Raw genomic sequence first — 22,234 nt, 5'->3', positions numbered from 1 at the left:
ACAAAGAACTCAAGAAGTTAGACACCAGAGAGCCAAATAACCCTATTATAAATGGGGTACAGATCTAAACAAAGAATTTTCACATGAAGAACTTCGAATGGCTGAGAAGCACCTTAAAAAATGTTCAACATCATTTGTCATTAGGGAAATGCAAATAAAAACAATCCTGAAATTTCACCTTACACCAGTTAGGATGGCTAACATTAAAAACTCAAGAGACAGTAGGTGTTGGCGAGGATGTGGAGAAAGAGGAACACTCCTCCACTGCTAGTGGGAATGCAAGTTGGTATAATCAATCTGGAAATCAGTCTGGCAGTTCATCAGAAAGCTGGGCATAACACTTTAGGAAGACACTGCAAAACCTCTCCTGGGCATATACCCAGAGGATTCCCCAGCATGTAATAAGGATACATGCTCCACTATGTTCATAGCAGCCCTATTTATAATAGCCAGAAGCTGGAAAGAACCCAGATGTCCCTCAATGGAGGAATGGATACAGAAAATGTGGTGTATTTACACAATGGAATACTACACAGCAATTAGAAACAATGAATTCATGAAATTCTTAGGCAAATGCTTGGATCTGGAAAATATCATCCTAAGTGAGGTAACCCAATCACAAAATAACACATGTGGAATACAGTCACTGATAAGTGGATATTAGGACAGAAACCCTGAATACCCAAGACACAATTCACATATCAAATAACTCCCAAGAAGAAGGAAGGAGAGATCCCTGATCCTGTAAAGGCTTGTTTCAGCATTGTAGGGGAGCACCAGGACAGAGAAGTAGGAGGGGGTTGATAGGAGAATGGGTGGAGGGAAGACGGCTTAGGGAACTTACGGGGAAAGGAAAACTGGGAAAGGGGAAATCATTTGGAATGTAAACAAAGAATATAGAAAATAAAAATTATATTAATAAAAAAGAAAATATGAAGCATCTTCAATAAATGGTGATGGTCTAACTGGCAGGTGTTATGTCAAAAAATGAAAATAGAGCAATATTTGTCACTCTACACAAAGGTCAAGTCCAAGGGGAGCCAGGACATCCACATAAAAGAAAATACAATGAATCTTATAGAAGGGGAAATGGGCAAGAGGCTCAAAGTCATGGGCACAGGTGAAATTTCATGAACAGAACTCCCATGACGCAAGCTCTAAAATGAAGAATTAATAAACAGTGCCTGATGAAACAGAAAAGCTTCTGTAAGACAAAGGACATAGTCAATAGGACAAATTGAAAAACTACAGGTTGGAAAAAATTCTTCACTAACCCCACATCTGAAAGAGGTGAATATCCAAAATATATAAAGAACACAAGAAGGTAAGGGAACCTCCAAAAAATCTGAACAACCCAATCAAAAATGGGGTGTACAACTAAGCAAAGCATTCACAACAGAGGAATCTCAAAGGGACAAAAAGCATTTTAAGAAATTGTCAAAGTCCTTAGTCATCAGGGAAATGCAAACCAAACAAATCTGAGATTCCAGCTAATACCAATCAGAATAGTTAAGATAAAAACTCAGGTGACAGCACCTGTTGGAGAGAATGTGGATGAAGAGGAAGACTCCTCCATTGCTGGTAGGATTACAAACTGGTACAACCACTCTGGAAATCAATCTTGAGTTTCCTCAGAAAATTAGAAATAGATCTACCTGAAGACCCAATTATACCACTCCTGGGCAAATACCCAAAAGATGTTCTACCATCCCACAAGGCCATGTGTTCCGTAAAGTTCTTTGATTGTTCATAGTGACCTTATTTTGTGATAGCCAGAAGCTGTAAATAACCCAGATGTCCTTCAACAGAAGAATGGACACAGAAACTGTGGTTCATTTATATAACTGAATGATATTCAGCTATTAAGAACAAAGGCTTTATGAGTTTTGCAGGCAAATGGATGGAACTAGAAAATATCATCCTGAATGAGGTATCTCAGACCCAAAAGGACCTGTATGGTATGTACTCACTAATAAGCGGATATTAGATAAAAGTTACAGAACACCCAGAAACCAATGCACAGAACTCAAGCAGGTTAACAAGCTGAAAGGCACAAGTATGGATGCTTCAATCCCACTTGGGAGTGTGAAGAAAGCAATCACAGGGGACAGAGTGAGGGATAAGGTTAGGAGAGGAATGGGGAGAAGAAAGGGTGAACCTGATGAGGTATTTGGGAAGGGGTTCAGGTGTAAAGCCCTGAGCACAAGCAGAAATGGCAATATGCAACCTCGGGAGTTGGGAGGTCGGGGTCTCTCTAGAATGTAACAGAGACCGGGGAGGTGAGAGACTCTCAGGACTCAGTGGTATGGACCTTAGACGAAATACCCAAAAATGGGGAGAAGAAACTAATAGAGTCCATCTCCAGTAGAGAGACAGGGCAAAGAGTCAAGCGATGGGATTGCAACCCTACAGTCACAAACTCTGACCCATAAACGTTCCTGTCTAAAAGAACTTCCAGCAACAAAAATGGAGAAGAGAAAGGAAAAAGAGATTCAGTGACTGGCTCAAATTAAGATCCATTTCAAGAGGAGGCTCCAAGACCTGACACTATTACTGATTCTATGATGTACTTGCAGATTGGAGCCTAGCTTGGCTGTCCTCCAAGAGGCAAAACAACATGCTGACAAAGACTGATGCAGATAATTATATCCCACCAGTGATCTAAAATCTGGGGGATCCTGTAGTTGAATTAGGGAAATGCTGGAAGAATTTGAAGAAGGGGGTGACCCCATAGGAAACCAGCAGTCTCAACAAACCTGGACCCCTGAGATCTCTCAGACACTGGGTCAACAACTAAGCAGCACACACTAGCTGGTCCCAGGCCTCTGACAAATATACAGTAGAGCACTACTAGAGAAGATGCAATTAACTCTTGAGATACTTTAGGGCCCAGGGAGTGCGGAAGACTGACAGGGTGTGGGTAGTCTAGGAGTTAGGGTACATCCTCTTAGAGACAGGGGAGGAGGAATGGGATAAGGAACAGTCTGAGGGTAGACCAGGAGGGGAAAATGGATGGAAAGTAAAAAAAAAAAAATGTATTCAGCAAAACCTGAACGGGGAAGTGGGAAGGGGTGGGTGGGAGGACAGGGGAAGAGAAGGGGGCTTACGGGACTTTCGGGGAGTGGAGGGGGGGGCTAGAAAAGGGGAAATCATTTGAAATGTAAATAAATTATATCGAATAAAAATGATTATATATAAGTGACTTTTTTAAAGTGAAATCTTTTTACAAGGCATGGGAAGGAATGTGAATTAACACATTTGTTCTTTCAACAACAAAAAGACTGTGTCATGGTTTCTTAATCACATCAGCTGTTTATGGATACTACTTTGCATCTGTGTCATCTTTAGACTATAGGAAAGAGGATGTAACAGCACTGTCTATATTCTTCTCCCTTTCACTCTTCCTATCCTCAGAGAAGACTGCATCTGCTTCTTCTTTCTTGATAGCTAACTGCCTTCTAAGGAACCACTGTAATAAACATAGAAAATGTAATACATAATTGCATATTTGTTGTGTTTGGTATTATGGATTACAGTGAACTTATTCTATTCCTTAAAACTGATTGACTCATTCATATACTATTTGAAAGTACCTGGATTCCTTTGCTTGCTGGAGTCATCAAACAAAAGATAATCCCCTTAAATGAATTTTTGGAAAAGATATTTATTTCATCTATTTTAAATAATGTGGAAAATTTAGCCAGAACCAATTAGTTTGTTATGTGAAATACTGTAGTGTGCTGGAATAATTCATCCTTCTATCACAAATAATAGGTGATACTAAATAATAAGCAAAATAAAAAGTTCAGTTCTTTGATGTTCTTGGCAATGCATCCTGAAGTGTGACATTTTCAAATATTATAATTGTTTTACATATAAATATATCATTTGTTCTGCATTTATGTGTTTCATATATTTAGGTATAATATTTATATGCCTTTTAAACAAGACTTTTTCACAAGGTCATTATTGCTTCTTGAATCACTTTATTTAATCACTCAAAAAAGGAAGAGCTGGTCATGAGAGAAGGAATGAAAGGCAAGACAGGTATGCAGTACCTTGACTGCACAGGGGAGGGAAAAAATGTATTTTGAAAGGAAAGTTGAATTGTACATGATACTGATTCTACAGTCAAGAGGTTATGAAGCACAATTCTCATCTTGATATCTGTGAAAACATGAAAAAAATTAACATATGGTTGAGCTGATAGGAAAGGTTTTCTCAATGAGATTGCAGCAGAACAAAGTCAAATAAAACAATTTAGATTATAGAGAAAGAATTAAACACAAGGAATTTTTCATAGAAATAATTTGTTCCCCATAAATTGGATATAGAGAGTTACTACAGGAAATAATAACAATATGGTCCTACATGCAAATTTAAAATGAAAGTGATCAAAGTACATATTGAAAAGTCAACAGGATTATACCAAATATGCTGAAAATATATTCCAGAAATCATACAAAATTGAAGTTTTCAAATTGAAAAAAACACATTTTCTTGATGGAATATTTTTAAAATAGGAACATTAACAATTCTGAATGATAAAAAGTTTTTAATATTGTTTTATACATGAAATTATTCTCTAAGTCACAGTTATCACTATAGAATTTTCAAATACAAAAAAATAGTAAAACGTTTGCTTCATTTACAAACAACTACATTTACTCACATGCTTATGTCAAATTTTTAAGTAAAAACACTTCTCAATTAAAACAAAGCAGTAGGTATATAAGGCATCTCTTTCGACTCACCTACAGAAGATTGTTACTGAGGGCAGGGATCTGTAAAAGAAAGTAAGGGGGGTAAGGAGCAACTAAGATTTTATCACTAGAAAATGAGAACAGCTTCCAAAAATTCCTATCTAAATCAGGAATGAGATATGTGTGTATGAATTTATATATACATATATACATACATATATACATTTATATATACGTACATATACATATAAATATATGTAAATAAGAGATAAATTTCTATATGTCTATTAATATATTTAACATTTATACAAATATATGCTATAGCACAAAACAACATGCATTTACTTTACCTATATCCAGGACTTCTCGAATGTTTTCAGGAGAGATGTGCTTTGACTCGGCAAATTCCACAAGTTTCTCATTTTGTTCATGAGTTAAAGTTTTATGTCCTGCATTCCATGAATAATAATGTCAGAGATTTATTCATGACAATCCTTCATTATGTAAGTTTCTTCCTTTGTGTCCCACTATGACGTTTAATGAAAAGACCCAACTTCCCCAAATTCAACCACAATGGATGGGGTCAATAGTGATAATAAAAATTAACCCAAGGGTCACAGACATAACTAATAAGGTGACCATGTGGTATAAGATTACGTTCCAGTATTTTATTATTAACAAAAACTTACAAACTATTTGTCTATGGAAATTATACATATTAATCTCATATAATCTTAAAAATAAAAGTGTCAAGAACATCTATGGAAAATGGAAGCTTCATATTTCTCTTTGGCTATACTGTATGCTTTAATTTTCTACACATTTCGTGAAATGACACTGAGAATGGTCTGAACTTTGAGAAAATCACATATGCTCCATTTGTCCAGGGAGGAAACATGAACATGAACTCTTCCAATCACTTCCTTCGTTGCCCACAGTCTTTAGTGTCATGCCACTCTATTACAATACAACATTCATGTAGGTCCACACACAATCTGGTTATCAGTTAGTGGAAAGAACTTTGGACATTCTATAACACTGTACTGGGGGAATGGTGAATCTGACTTAGTCTTTATTTTCAGAGTAGTAGCTTTGTTACTATTTCAGAGATCCACTGCCATTCTTACCAAGAACAAATATCAATTTTGTTTTCTGGCTGGCTCTGTCAACATTTTCACTGTAAAAGACTATGTTCTCTGGTGTCTGCTTCACAACTACATAATGATTATCCCCTTGATCTGTAATGATAATAGAAATATTTCAAAAGTCAGTGACACTCAATTTTCTGATGTCACCTATTTGTGAAACATTAATATTGAGCCTGACAGTTGCAATAATCACTGAATCACTAATATACAATCCATGCATACATGCCTATTCCTGTAGACATTCCTGTTCCATATATACATTATAATATGAGGAATATCTATTTATATGCTACAAAACTGATCAAAACTCCAAAGTATAGAGACTTTCCAGTTCTCTGAATATCTTGTGCCAATTCTAGTAGGACTATTGATTAGGTACTATTGACACTTTCAACCAGATATTAAAGGCTGTTGATGAATTTTGTGAGAAGTTAAAACTATGTTTTTAAACATTGGAAAATAGATGAGAAATGTATACATATACTCAAAGAGATAGTTACTAATAGGTAACATGCACAAAATATTGTACTTTCTCTATTATTAATTAAATGGATATAGATAAGACATTTTTAGAGATTACTAGATGTTCATAAAGTGTATGTGTGTAACACAGAGTGACAGAGACAGAAAATTGTGAGAAACAATTGCACGTATTCTGTGATCAAACTTCTAGGAAAGTAAAAAAAAAAAAATTAGGATCTGGTCCCTTTCAATTCCAAATCTGTTTTTGAATGATGATATAAAATTAGGTAACAAATCTTCAGGACAATAAACTGTGCCATCTGGTGTTTGACTTTTTTGTTTTTCATGTTTTAATATCAAGTGCAAAGTCAAATTATGTATAATTTATTTGAATACTGTTGCTATTTTCTTAGGATTACTTACAACACTGAAGACGTCAGTTTGAAATATTTTAACATGTATTATGCATAACTGCTTTTCAGAATGAAAGTTTTTCAGTCAATATTCAGAATATTAAATTATCTATCATATCAGAGAAAATAAATATTTAAAATAAAAGTATAAACTAAAATTTTCCACAGTCAAGGATGACAGATCATGTTTTTATTGCCAAGAACAGGGGGAGAAGAGGCAATAATTCTTTGAATATGTTTAAAAACAATGAGGCCTAATATGGAGTAGTAGGATTTGCAAATAAAAATGATGCAATATTAAAAGATAAAACAGTAAAAATTATCTGGAAATATTGTTTTTGTGGAAAACTACTTGCAACATATATTGTTAGAATTTTTCACATCTTTATATAACAATGGTTTTCTCCAAGTAAACCTCAGGTGACCTAGAATTTATTTGCACTTGGTAACATATCTGAGGTGATTGAAGAGATTAATAAATTTCCAATCAATCAAATTTGCTCTTGACCTACATAACACTGGCCAGCTGAATTTTCAACATAAACCACAATGCTTTAGTCCCAGATGGTGCTCCCAGAACCTGTACTTACACTGAGTTCTGTAGGTTTCACCATCTTCTTGCAAATACCCTGTGACTGTGGTCAAAGAGCAATGTCCATTTTCACTAAAGAATATTAGAGAGAGAAATAATGATTTGTTCATTGCTACCATTGAATTCATATTATAGATCAAATGTTATAATGCATTTAAGTAAGAACTGTGATCAATTATGTTATCACTGTACATAATTGGACCTAATTACCTATTTTTCCCTAAATGTTCATCTAAATTTTTCCTATTTCTTGTTCAGAAAATATACTGGTTGCAGTCATAAAGTTTCTTTTATTTGTGCCAATTTCCCCCCTCCTATGAAGGTTCTGTAATATCCTTATACAAACTGGAATAGTCACTGAGAAAGAATTTCTGTACAAAAATTCTCTTGAACTAGTCCAGCCATAATATAGAAATGGGTTTATATGTATGTATCACAAGTGGTATTATAAGTAACATAATAGTTAAAGTTGTGACTAGTCATCCAAATGTCAGAGAGAACCTTTTAATGCACAGCTAATAAAAAGATAGTAAACTAGATTTATCTGACCTATTTGTGGAGGATGCTTATGAAATCACTGATTGAATAATATAAGATCTATGGTTTTGACCTAGGTGATCACACCCTTCAACTACAGATGATTTCTTTAGAGGGCTCTCTGTCAAACAGAGATGATAAAATTCAATGGCAGCCCTCCAAACACAATGGTCCCATAGGGTGTATTCATAAATCTATAGACATATTCTCTCTCTGAGTGGTTTCCAGATACAGCCCATTATATAATAATATTATCACATTGCTAATAATGGGGTTTTTGGATTCATGACCAGAATCAAAGCATTCCCCTGAAAATTACATCACTTTAGCATGTAGTATACTTTTAGTGGTATGGGCAGTGATGGTGCACACCTTTAATCCTAGCACTCAGGAGGCAGAGGCAGAACAATTTCTGAGTTTAAGGCCAGCCTTGAATGCAGAGTGAGTTCCAGAAAATCCAGGGATATATAGAGAAACCCAGTCTCAAAAACAAAACAAATCAAAAGAAGAGAAAACAAAAGAAAATGAAAATAGATTTCTCAGTTTACATTCTGGATAATTTGCTTACTGGACATAAAATGTGATTTTCAATATCTTGCATTCCTCTTCACAAGTAATTTCATGACAATAGAGTCTCATTTCTCCAGCTGGTTCTATCTTGTCTACATTATCAGCAGCGATAGCAACAGTTATCCATTCTCCTTCAATCTGGAAAAGCAATAAAAATGACAAAAGAAAACCATACAGACCATTAAAATATGAGTTGGTATTCTCAACTCTTTTCTCAAAAGCCATATGACACTTTAAGAGTAGGTATTCATATTTCTTCTCTGGTTAATTGTTATATTTATAATTACTGGGAATATTCATTAAAGATATTTCATGTGTTCATTCAAAATAATATTTCCAGGAACTCAAAATATATGATGACTTGATATATATAGAATCATGGACCTGAGACTGCTAATCTTTTGTCCTCATACAATCTGTAACTCCAATCCATTATTTCACACCTTTCATCTTAGAAAACATCTGATTGGAAAAATGTACCGGAATAAAACTCAGAAGGGTTATTTAATGAAGATGGACTTGCATGGATTCACTTCATGACATATCACATCCATAGAATGATGCTACTGAGGAAGCTCACAAACACAGACCTCACACATTTACCTCAGCCTGAGCCAGTCCAAATGCCAAGCCAGCAGCAGAAATTTTACCATGATGGCACCTGACTTTGCTCTTCTACAGAAGCTCAAAGTAGATAACTAATTGTGAAGGATGTGGACTAACAAAGGTTTTTATACAGTTAGTGGAAGGGAGAGACATGGAATCAACCAATGATTTCCTATCACAACAACCTAGTTCTTTTCAGTACTTCCTGCTGGGCCCCAGCAGATGAAATATGAACTCATGTCCTTAAAGGAATATGATTATGCATCAAATCATGATATTTTTGATGATTAATTGAGCATTACACTTAGAATGGAAGGAGTATCTCTATGTTAGCATTTATGAATAATTCTTTGGCTCCAGAAATGTAGTGGTCCGTAAATGTCACAATGCATATCACTACGCATATATGATTCATTTAACCAATGTGACATGCAATTTAAGATACATTCTGAATCATAGCCTAATACTATTCAGTTAAAGGAATTTACAACTGTGGCTTGGGCAATCTAAGCCAGAGTAACCACATGCTTTCAAAAAATATATTAAAGAATAAGGAAATTTTCCTATAAAGATATAGTTATAAGATTTCTCCAACTTTTAAAACTTACCATATATTGACTTTTGTATTCTTTCATGTCAATATCATCCACCATCACTTGCACATAGCTACAAAAGAGATCATTGAAAAATAGTTCTATAAATACAGAAAAAGTAACAAAATGACTGATGAAAAGAAAACAAAGCAAGTATAAAAGAATATAAAATGAAAAAAAGCAAAGTATGTAAAATGTAATGGTATTCTGAAAGACTGTTCATATGTGCAAATGAATTGTGTAATTCAAGCTAAAATTAATGCTTTATATTTCCTAATGAAATGACCTTCTTCCAAGCAAAATTTTGATTTCTTTACAAATCAGATACAAGATCTCAGTTGTTATTAGAAACAAGATATACTCAGCCATATCAAGGAAAAACCAAAAAGTCTATAAAAATTCTAGAATATTGTTTCTCCTCTGGGGATGTACTCTCTCACACATGGAATAAACTACAGTTATCACTGTGCCATTTTTCATTGAAAACCTATGGTTTATAGCTACATCACTGGAAAGCAGTAAAGGTGTGTACTTTATAACATTATCTTTGTAGTTTTATCTCCATTTATTGGCTTTTGAGGTAATAGTTACATAATTTCCCACTCCCTTGTCTCCTTCTAAAGACTCCCATATGCATTCCCTTAATCTCGTTCAATGTGGTGTAAGATTTCTTTAAGTAATTTTGATAAACACACATAATGAAATACACACACTCTCTCACACACAAATAGACAAACACACACGCACACACGCACACACAAAATGCAATTCCTGAAAATAAATAATTTTTCTTGAACATAGTTTTACAGGGTTGATCATCTGATGTAAAATAACTTGTTGTTCTCCTCTTCCTATTCTCTAATTCCTACATTTCATGTAGTTCTTAATATAGAATTGTTGCTTCATGGTCTTTCCAATCTACATTATCATTCCCTTCCCTCTCCCAATTGAACTCATATTTAGTCATAGTGTCATTTTTGGCTGCAGCTTCTCTCTTCATCTCTCCCTTTTAACTCTATCTCATTTTATTCTTTACAATACTTCCATACTTTCTACTGCAATGCAGCTAGATTATTGGTTATGGAATCAGTGGAATAGATATAACTACACTCCACATCTTTCAATTTTGGTTGTTGCTGGTTTTCTGAACTGGTCTCCACCTGCTATGAAGGGAAGATTTTATTGTGATGAGTGAACCCAAAACCCTTTTCCTTCTATTCAAATTAGGTTTTTTCTTATATAATATGTACAGTTTATGGAATTCCATCTCTCTGTTCCTCCAAGTTCCTCCTCACCTCCCAACTAATTTAGATGCATTGGATTTCTGTCTCTCATTAGAAAGCAAATAAGTCTTCTAAGGATTAATAATAAAATAATACATAAATAATGAAATAAATACAATACCAACACAAGTAAATTGGACCAGACAAACTAACAGAAAAACAATCCAAATAAAAAAATACAAGAAAAACATAACTATAGTTTCACAAACTCTGGAATCCAATAAAATCAATAACTTGGAAGGCATAATATATATTGCAATGATATAGTAATTAAAAGGGGGAAAAGAAATGAAAGGAAAGAGGATTTGCTAGACGACCCCTTGGAGAGGGACATTCTACAGCAATATTTGGAATGTAAATACATAAAAATAGTAAGTTAAAAAAAATCATTGGAAAACAAAAACAAAAACATAAAATTTACAAAATAGTTAATTTTTCAAAAAGGAAAAAGCCAACATTTTGAGAATAGAAACCTCCAAAGATACTGTTGAGTCCAGTTTCTGTTGGCCATCTACTGATGGGATTGTAGCTGTGCTTTAGTTTGCTTTCATTACTCAGTGAGATTCATTTGAAACAAACTAAGTTTGATTTGAAAGTGGCTATCTACTTGAGTGGTTTCTGATTTACGAATAGGGCATGTGTCCACATCATTTAGATACAGGTCTCTCTCTGGTACAGACCTGTGCTGGCCCTCTGAGTGGTGCTTCAGTTTCAATTTGTTCATATCTCCATGCTTCATATTGAATAAAAATGGCTTGTTTGCTTGGTGTTCTCTATCACCCATGGCTATAATTTCTATCTTCTACGGGGTTTCCTGTACCATAAAGTGAGTGATTTGATATAGATACTTACTTTAGGCATGACTACTACTACTACATGGTCTCAAGTGGTTTGTAAATCTTGATCTTGAGATTTGTAGCTAGAAAGAACACAAGAAAGAAAACATGACACATTTGTCTCTCAAGATCTGGGTTATCTCACCCAAGAGAATCTTTTATAGAGCCCATCATTTATCTGCAAATTTCATGATTGCATTTTCCTGATCATTTAATAGTATTCCACACTATACATGTACCATTTTTTATCACCCATAAGACAAGTTTTAAGATATTTAGTTCATCTTCATTTCCTACCTGATGTAAATATAAGAGAAACGAACATATATGAGCAAGTAACTGAGAAAAATCATGTCAAGTCAATTGGACACAAGTGAAACACAGCTGTTGTTTAACAACGTCACATGGTGCATTTATGTTTATCCAATGGAGAAATCTCTGCACTGTTTTTTCAGAGTAGTTCTGCAATTTCCTCCAACAGTTATCTCTGAACCCTCTCACTTTCTCTCTGATTCTCTTCTTTTTAAACATTTGCCTTCATGTCAAAGTCTCACAATAAACCCACCATGGGCTTTTTGACACATGGTATTTTAAATTTTTATGTATTCTGGATGTTAATTCACAGTTAAATGTATGCCAGCAAGGTGTATAGTAGATGATGCCTGTCTGCTAGACAGCAAAAACAAGGGTATGGTCCACTAGATTGCACACTTCTTTTCTGAACTACAAAGCACTGATAGGTTTGGAGGTAGAAAGTACACTACCATTTCCTATTGTTTCCTTGTGATGGCATTAGGGACCAAGATTTAATTACAAAGACGAAATAACATACATAACCCTGAATAAACTAATAGGGCCAATAATAAATCTAACGGTAATCATACTGTGAAAATATACTGTTCTATGGAGGGGATTTGACAAGCTTGAGGTGAAGATGTTAGAAATGGGAGAAATAAATACAAGAATATTATTCTATGTGTAATATTGTCAAAAAACAAAAATTTAGTTTAAAAGCACATTACTGGAGATATTCCTGAGAAATCACACATTCTTTTCTTGCATTTGTTTTCTGTTCCATTCCAGTAGGAATGAGAGGATAATCCATGTTACAATCCAATTACAGATTGGTGATATGCTTCTGTGTTTGTTGACCTTTTCAAACCAATTGGATAGTTCACTGACTTCTGTTTGTCAAGAAGTCAGCTGTTGTATTTCTTACATGATGCTCAGGGTCAATATGAACAGAGGAAGGCACCTGCATTTTTTTCCCAGTTCCAAAACACCTGTGTGGATTCAATAGCCTCCACGGATTTGCCAATATTCACACATCATGCACAGAAAATATGTATCAGATATCTTAATATTTCAAACTGGAATTTTATTTTATATTTTCAGAAAGAATAAAATGACATGTTACATGATTGATCCAATTCATTATTTTCTATATTCCTCTGTTCAAATTATTACTTATTTGCCTATATGATGTTATTTCATCAATACTTTTAAAGTGATTATACATTCTGAATACATGTCCTCTTATAAAAAATTATACTTAAATTACTTTACATATATATATATATATATATATATATATATATATATATATATATATATATATATGTATGTATGTTTTTTTAAACAGGTTTCAACTATCTCCAAGTTCCAAATACCTAAATTTGGATAAAGTTTATCCCATCTCTTTGTCTCTGTCTGTCTATTTTATCAGACGATTCAGACATTCAGTAATTGTTGTCCAAAGTGAATTTTCTTCTCTCGTATATCCATGTTTTAAAGCTTCAAGTGTTCAGTTCTCCTAAATCTTATTCAGCTTTGCCTCTTAAATATATTGCTCTCTGATATTCCAGGATATGAATCTGTGTAGGGTGGAATGATACAGAAGTTTCTGGTTAGAGATGTTCATGTCTTTTCCTGAAAAATAAACACATTTTAAGGAGTGAATTTCAAATACAAATAGTTGTCAAAATCCTTTTGTATAGAATAACTACCAGTTTATTTTTCCTATTAACATATTAATAACAAAACTTATATGCTATTATTTTGAAATAGATACATTTTCCATTAAATACAACCTAGAAAGTACACAGAATCAGGATGAATCAACCACGATGATTCTGAAAGTCAATACTCCTTAGTTTTGGTTCAATGACAAATAATCCCAGAATCCTCAGGCTCCAGTGTTGCCTTTGGCAGTGTACTTCTAAAGCATCCAATTAAATTATCATCATACATTCAGGTTGATGTCAAATCAGAATAGATAACGTTAATTATTTTCTGCTTACATAAAATTTCTTCTTTCATATGACAGGAAAATATGTCCTGGACACTCCATGTGTCCTTGCTGGAATAAAAGCATATGCACTTTTGTATTGGCTAATGAAATGCTATTTCTAGAGTCCAAAATATTTAAAGGTTAATTAAGGTTACCTCTCCTCTTCTACTCATTTTCACTCTTAGAAGAAAACATTCACTCATTGGTCTTTTCACTAAAGGAATGTTCCTTTGTCCAATGCCCAGTTCTTACACTTTAACACGATCATTTCTTGTAAAGTTTCTTCAGCTTTGCCTCTTAAATATATAGATCCTTGTTTCATCTGGACATAACTCCAGTGTATTTGGGTGAAATTATTCTGAAATATTTTAATGCAAATTTTCATTACTCTCCACAAATTTGCTTATGATTGACAATGATTTTCTTTCATTCTTGTAATAATCCTTCAGAATATTCACTAAAAACTATCTTCTTTACCTTTTCCATTATAAAACATATTTTTGTTCCTATATTTTGGCCCCATTACATTATGAGAGATATGAATTCTTTGACAAAACTAGCATTCAAACAGTAGCAAGTTGAGTCAAACATGACAGTCACAAATGTAAACAGGTTTTATTTTCAATTGAGTGATAAATCACTCAAGAGTCTCCATCCTCAACATTTCTCATGGGATTTGTCTTTATGTACAATATAAATAATTTGCCTCATCCATTCAGGTTGAGGTCAAATCAGAATAGATTATTAAATTTTTCCTTTTACCTTCTCTATAATTAAACGTGTTTTATTTTTTATTTCTTTCACTTTTCCTTGCTTTTATTTCATACTATTATTAGGTTTAAAAGCATTAAGGAATTAATTTTATCTTGTATTCATATTCAGCCAAGAGTATTAATTGCGAATTCATTGTTCCTTAAACTTTTGAAGCAAGAGATCCTAGTTTAAGATGATATTGCACCATCAGAGTCTTCTCTCACTATGATGGATAATGTTATACAAAGAGTAGGATGAAAAGAGATAGAAAGATCCAGGAAACACACTTCAAGACACGTACAAATTTACACACATAACAATACCCAGCTCCTTCACCTAGAGGACAGGGAACATCTCTGAAGTGGGAGTGGAAAGATTGGAAATCAAAGACACTGAAAGTCAGAATAATGGAAATTTGCTTGTTAAATTTGTCTTCTAAAGATGGTTGAATTAGGAAAATGGCAGTATCAATGGACATGTTAACTTCGAAGGGGAAAAATTTTGTAGATTCCATCCCTTGAATTAACCACAGAAAACTAATGAGTACCAGAAAAAGAAAAATTAAGTTCATTTAGTAAAGATTAGTACTCTATATGACTGTTCAATGGAAAATTATCATCCCTAATACTCTATGACTACAACAAGAAAAATGTTACTAATCTGGTTGTGTGTATGGATATCACATATGGGAGTCATGTGGTGTGGGTGAATGGAGGAAACAAGGAAATGTTGATGTGCACTGTTAACTATTGAAAATATGAAAATCTCTTAAAATAGCACCTACTGTGTACAGACCTGGTTTTGTTTAACATTAGGTTTATGAGCAGGAACATTTTTTGTACTATAGCAGAGTTGAGATGAAGATATAGCCTCCGGGACCTGGACCTCACACTCTATTGCTGTTTGACTTGGGCTCAGATGCCGTTTTCTATGATTTTTTCAATATGCAATAAAAATGAGCTTTTTTACATGATATGTGCTATCTATAATTATCTTTGGTTATAAATGTAAGCTTTACAACATAGGCAGCAATGATCATGATCTAGCAAAACTGCATTGAGATATTCATTTCAAATTTGATGACCAATAAATAACTCTGGGCACTTGACAAGTTTTCTAGTTCCAGGGATGATTGCCCTCCCATTGAGTGGCTCCTGAATCCTATCACACAGTAGTTGGTGACCAGAAACTTGTGGGTGCCATGTCTTGTACCTTTTTACTTATCTGGCCATGCTTCTAATTGTCGTGGTTCTTAGTTGCCACATCTCAGTAGAACTATTTGCTGCTCTCCTTTGTCACACACAATAGTATTTCTGGAAACAAGAAAATGACATGACAGGCCAGAATTCTTAGTTTCACAGATACAGTTAGAATTACTGAGTCCTATATCCTGACACTGCAGGATCTTTAGATATAGGGACTTATGCAAGCACTGCAGTCCTCCCAAGATCAAAATTATCTGTATTGTTTTGGCAGTCACATTGAAAACCTGTCAAATTATTCAAAGGATATTTACCATTCCAAATATTGCCTGGTTTACAGTCTATCATTCCCCTAGATTGTATATAAGCACAACTGGCTAAATGTCATTTAACATATAAATGATTATATACATGGGTGTACATGTATATACATATGTATATATTTTATGTGTTCTGAATAAATGTAGGGGAATATAATCTATGAATACAAAATGACTGTTTAAACATAAGATAGGTAAATATTCTATATGATTGCATGGGTTTTGATCAAAGGACTTTGACTTTTTATATCTCCCCTATAAACTTCCCCTATTGTATTAAATTATCCACCTCATCTACACTTTAAATCTTCTTCCTGTCATTCTGTTTTCATCTTTAGAGTACCTTTATCCTGCCATTAACATCTCATTCCTCACCCCTACCCTACCTATTATCTCTTTTCTTGATACATTTTTCACTCACTTATATATTTGTATCTGTGGATTTCCATCTTAGAAAAGCAGACGAGAAAGAACATGTGATGTTTGGGATTCTTGGTATGGGTTATATAACTAAGTATGATATTTCCTTGTTTTGTCCGTTTCCCTACAAAATCTATAATTCCATTTATATTTACAGTATTATAGTATTCCATGATGCATGAAGAATTCATTTTTGTTATCCTTTTCTCAAGTGAAGGGTAATTAGATTGTGTCCAGTCCATACATATTATGAAAAGAGCTGCAATAAACATGACAAAGTGTCCTTGAAATAGAATCTCAAGTCCTTTGAGCAAATGGCAAAGAGTTATATTGTTGTTTCATATGATAGATTCCCATTCAGTCTATTGAAAATAATACACACCAGTTTTCTGAGTAGTACAATTTTACAACCCACTAGGAGTATTCCCTTTCCCCTACATCTTATCTAAGTTTTCTTAATGCTTATCTTTTCTCTTCTTCCTGGGATAACAAGTAATCTTAGCCACGCTGTGGTTTGCATTCCCCAAATGATTAGTACAGAGTTATATTTTTGAGATATATCTGAGTACTTGTCTCTCTTTCTCGCAGTCTATTTTTAAAACACTTTCTTCAGAAAAGAGTCCCATTTTGAATGGAAAATTTATTTTCTGACTCTAATTTGACATTTTTATGTTTTCTGGACTTTAATTCTATTTCATGTATAGAGCTGGTAAAGATTCCCTCCCATTCTGGGTACTTCTCCTTCACCATGTTTATTACTTCTTTATCTATATCAAATTTTACTAATGAGAAATCCGACTTGACACTTTTTTGCCATATTTCACATTTTACAAGTTTTTCTACACTGATTCCTTAAAAGATATTGTCCATATGTTATTTGTTTTACATGATAAGCTGTCCAGTTTCTTTTAACCTTCTATTCTGAGCTATGAGCTATTGAGTGATATTTCCTTAGAGAAATCCATTGTTTTCACCCTGGTATCAATTGATGTGACCCCTAGATTCCCAAAATTGTCTTTAATTCAGTGATAAGATGAACTTATCCAATAACACACAACTTTGAGAAAATCAACAAGATAGATAAACCCTTAGCCAGACTGACCAAAGGGCACAGAGAAAGTATCCAAATTAACAAACTTAGAAATGAAAAGGGAGAGATAACAACGGAAACTGAGGAAATCCAAAAAATCATCAGATCCTACTACAAGAGCCTGTACTCAACACAACTGGAGAATCTGGAGGAAATGGACAATTTCTTTGACAGATACCAAATACCAAAATTAAATCAGGACCAACTAGACCATCTAAACAGTCCCATAATGCCTAAAGAAATAGAAGGAGTCATAGAAAGTCTTCCAACCAAAAAAAGCACAGGACCAGATGGCTTCAGTGCAGAATTCTACCAGACCTTCAAAGAAGAGTTAACACCAATACTCTTCAAACTATTCCACAAAATAGAAACAGAAGGAACACTACCCAATTCCTTCTACGAAGCCACAATTACGCTGATACCAAAGCCACACAAAGATCCAACAAAGAAAAAGAACTTCAGACCAATTTCCCTTATGAACATCGATGCAAAAATACTCAATAAAATTCTTGCCAACCGAATCCAAGAACACATCAAAACGATCATCCACCATGATCAAGTAGGCTTTATCCCGGGAATGCAGGGTTGGTTCAATATACGGAAATCCATCAATACAATCCACTACATAAACAAACTTAAAGAACAAAACCACATGGTCATTTCATTGGATGCTGAAAAAGCATTTGACAAAATTCAGCATCCTTTCATGCTTAAAGTCTTGGAGAGAACAGGAATTCAAGGCCCATACCTAAACATAATAAAAGCAATATACAGCAAACCGGTAGCCAGCATCAAACTAAATGGAGAAAAACTTGAAGCAATCCCACTGAAATCAGGGACCAGACAAGGCTGCCCCTTTCTCCTTATCTTTTCAATATTGTACTTGAGGTACTAGCTCGGGCAATTCGAAAACATAAGGAGATCAAAGGGATACAAATTGGAAAGGAATAAGTCAAATTATCATTATTTGCAGACGACATGATAGTCTACCTAAGTGACCCAAAAAACTCCACTAGAGAGCTCCTGCAGCTGATAAAAAACTTCAGCAAAGTGGCAGGTTATAAAATCAACTCAAGCAAATCAGTGGCCTTCCTATACTCAAAGGATAAGCAGGCTGAGAAAGAAATTAGGGAAATGACCCCCTTCACAATAGCCAAAAACTGTATAAAGTATCTTGGGGTGACTCTTACAAAACATGTGAAAGATCTGTATGACAAGAACTTCAAGACTCTGAAGAAGGAAATGGAAGAAGACCTCAAAAAATGGGAAAACCTCCCATGCTCATGGATCGGTAGAATCAATATAGTTAAAATGGCCATTTTGCCAAAAGCAATATACAGATTCAATGCAATACCCATCAAAATCCCAACTCAATTCTTCACAGAGTTAGAAAGAGCAATTATCAAATTCATCTGGAACAACAAAAAACCCAGGATAGTTAAAACTATTCTCAGCAACAAAAGAAAATCTGGGGGAATCAGTATCCCTGACCTCAAGCAATACTACAGAGCAATAGTGTTAAAAACTGCATGGTATTGGTACAGTGACAGGCAGGAGGATCAATGGAACAGGATTGAAGATCCAGAAATGAACCCACACACCTATAGCCACTTGATCCTTGACAAAGGGGCTGAAAACATCCAATGGAAAAAAGATAGCCTTTTCAACAAATGGTGCTGGTTCAACTGGAGGTCAGCATGCAGAAGAATGCGAATTGATCCATCCTTGTCTCCTTGTACTAAGCTCAAATCCAAATGGATCAAGGACCTCCACATAAAGCCAGACACTCTCAAGCTAATAGAAAAGAAACTGGGGAAGACCCTTGAGGACAGCGGTACAGGGAGAAAGTTTCTGAACAGAACACCAATAGCGTATGCTCTAAGAGCAAGAATTGACAAATGGGACCTCATAAGGTTACAGAGTTTCTGTAAGGCAAAGGACACCATCAAGAGGACAGATCGGCAACCAACAAATTAGGAAAAGATCTTCACCAATCCTATATCAGATAGAGGGATAATATCCAATATATATAAAGAACCCAAGAAGTTAGACTCCAGAAAACCGAACAACCCTATTAAAAAATGGGGGTACAGAGTTAAACAAAGAATTCTCACCTGAAGAACTTCGGATGGCAGAGAAGCATCTTAAAAAATGCTCAACTTCATTAGTCATTAGGGAAATGCAAATCAAAACAACCCTAAGATTTCATCTTACACCAGTCAGAATGGCTAAGATTAAAAATTCAGGAGACAGCAGGTGTTGGAGAGGGTGTGGAGAAAGAGGAACACTCCTCCACTGCTCGTGGGGCTGCAAATTGGTACAACCACTCTGGAAATCAGTCTGGCGGTTCCTCCGAAAACTGGGCACCTCACTTCCAGAAGATCCTGCTATACCACTCCTGGGCATATATCCAGAGGATTCCCCACCATGTAATAAGGATACATGCTCTACTATGTTCATAGCAGCCCTATTTATAATTGCCAGATGCTGGAAAGAACCCAGGTATCCCTCAACAGAAGAGTGGATGCAAAAAATGTGGTGTATCTACACTATGGAGTACTATTCAGCCATTAGAAACAATGAATTCATGAAATTCTTAGGCAAATGGATGGAGCTAGAGAACATCATACTAAGTGAGGTAACCCAGACTCAAAAGGTGAATCATGGTATGCACTCACTAATAAGTGGTTATTAACCTAGAAAACTGGAATACCCAAAACATAATCCACACATCAAATGAGATACAAGAAGAAAGGAGGAGTCGCCCCTGGTTCTGGAAAGACTCAGTGAAACAGTATTCGGCAAAATCAGAACGGGGAAGCGGGAAGGGGTGGGAGGGAGGACATTGAAAGAGAAGGGGGCTTACGGGACTTTCGGGGAGGGGGGGCTAGAAAAGGGGAAATCATTTGAAATGTAAATAAATTATATCGAATAAAAAAAAATTAAAAAAAAATTGATTGAGGAAAGAGTCCTGTGATTTAGAAAGCATTGATAAGCTTGACATTCTTATGTGAGAAATGCAAAACAATGGTAAACAGAATACATTATATATGTGAAATATGTGTGAAATTGCCAATTGTTTCACTTAATCAATACATGTTATTGAGATATATGGGACAAACCACCTTCATTACCAAATAAAAAATACTGAAGTATCCTGGCTGTAGTATGCAATGTTGAGACATTCAATGCTTTCAGCATAATGCATGTCATACCTGACTCAGGTAGAGTCCACGAAATCATTCCACCCTCTGGAAAGAACATGTGCTAAGATTTATGACACTCGTCCTATCTCTGTGTTCTCTAAATTTCTAAAATTCGTTGAAGTGGGGTAAGTAATTTTAATAGTTGATCCTGTAGCACAGTTTTAGGCATTTTTGTCTCTGATCATTTTTAAAGGTTGGTTTCCACCTACTAGTGTGTAATAATTAGGAATGGAATTGTCATGTTACAACCCGATTAAAATTGATAGATATATTTTTATGGTTGTTGACCTTTTCAAATTAAAAGAAATATTCAAGGACTATTGTTCTCAAGAACTGTGAGGATGTATTTCTTGGCCTAGTACTCAAGCTTAGTATAATCATAAAAGAACAACTTTAAAATTTCAAAAAGTGTGAGAATAAAATTGCCTTCACCATATTTCCAAATTGTAACCATGTTGCACATATCATTGTAATAACTGTGTGATGACTTGAGGTCTGTTCATGATTTTATTGTGAAATTAGGGACAGTAGTATTTTGATGCATTTATATGCATCTTAGCAAGTCATTTACTACTCAGGTTTAGATTTTTTTTATATAATATAATAAATATATTAAATATATATTTATATATATTATATATATATTTATATATATAATATATATAATATATTTATATATATTTATATATATTAAATATTATATTTATATATATAAATATAATAAATATAATAGAGTTATATTTTTGAGATATTTCTGAGTAATTGTCTCTCTTTCTCGCAGTCTATTTTTAAAACACTTTCTTCAGAAAAGAGTCTCATTTTGAGTGGAAAATTTATTTTCTGACTCTGATTTGGCAGATTTTTATGTTTTCTGGACTTTAATTCTATTTCATGTATAGAGCTGGTAAAGATTCCCTCCCATTCTGGGTACTTCTCCTTCACCATGTTTATTACTTCTTTATCTATATCAAATTTTACTTATGAGAAATCCGACTTGACACTTTGTTGCCATATTTCACATTTTAAAAGTTTTTCTACACTGATTCCTTAAAAGATATTGTCCATATGTTATTTGTTTTACATGATAAGCTGTCCAGTTTCTTTTAACCTTCTATTCTGAGCTATGAGCCAATGAGTGATATTTCCTTAGAGAAATCCATTGTTTTCACCCTGGTATCAATTGATGTGACCCCTAGATTCCCAAAATTGT

The 22,234-nt window shown here is 34.4% G+C and overlaps 1 protein-coding gene across 1 annotated transcript; it reads right to left on the bottom strand.

Moving 5' to 3' along the window:
* Positions 1-3,349: 3,349 nt before the first annotated feature.
* On the bottom strand, positions 3,350-11,691 carry LOC127674434 (odorant-binding protein 1a-like). Its single transcript, XM_052170222.1, has 8 exons — positions 11,588-11,691; positions 9,640-9,697; positions 8,424-8,563; positions 7,317-7,390; positions 5,831-5,941; positions 5,054-5,152; positions 4,121-4,167; positions 3,350-3,469 (listed from the first exon to the last, which is right to left on the bottom strand). The coding sequence occupies exons 1-8, from the start codon at positions 11,689-11,691 to the stop codon at positions 3,350-3,352; spliced, it is 753 nt and encodes a 250-aa protein (XP_052026182.1).
* Between the last annotated feature and the right edge of the window lie 10,543 nt (positions 11,692-22,234).

This window comes from Apodemus sylvaticus, chromosome X, assembly GCF_947179515.1.
Source record: "Apodemus sylvaticus chromosome X, mApoSyl1.1, whole genome shotgun sequence".
Taxonomy (NCBI): Eukaryota; Metazoa; Chordata; class Mammalia; order Rodentia; family Muridae; genus Apodemus; species Apodemus sylvaticus.
This window is presented reverse-complemented; position numbering and strand designations above follow the sequence as displayed.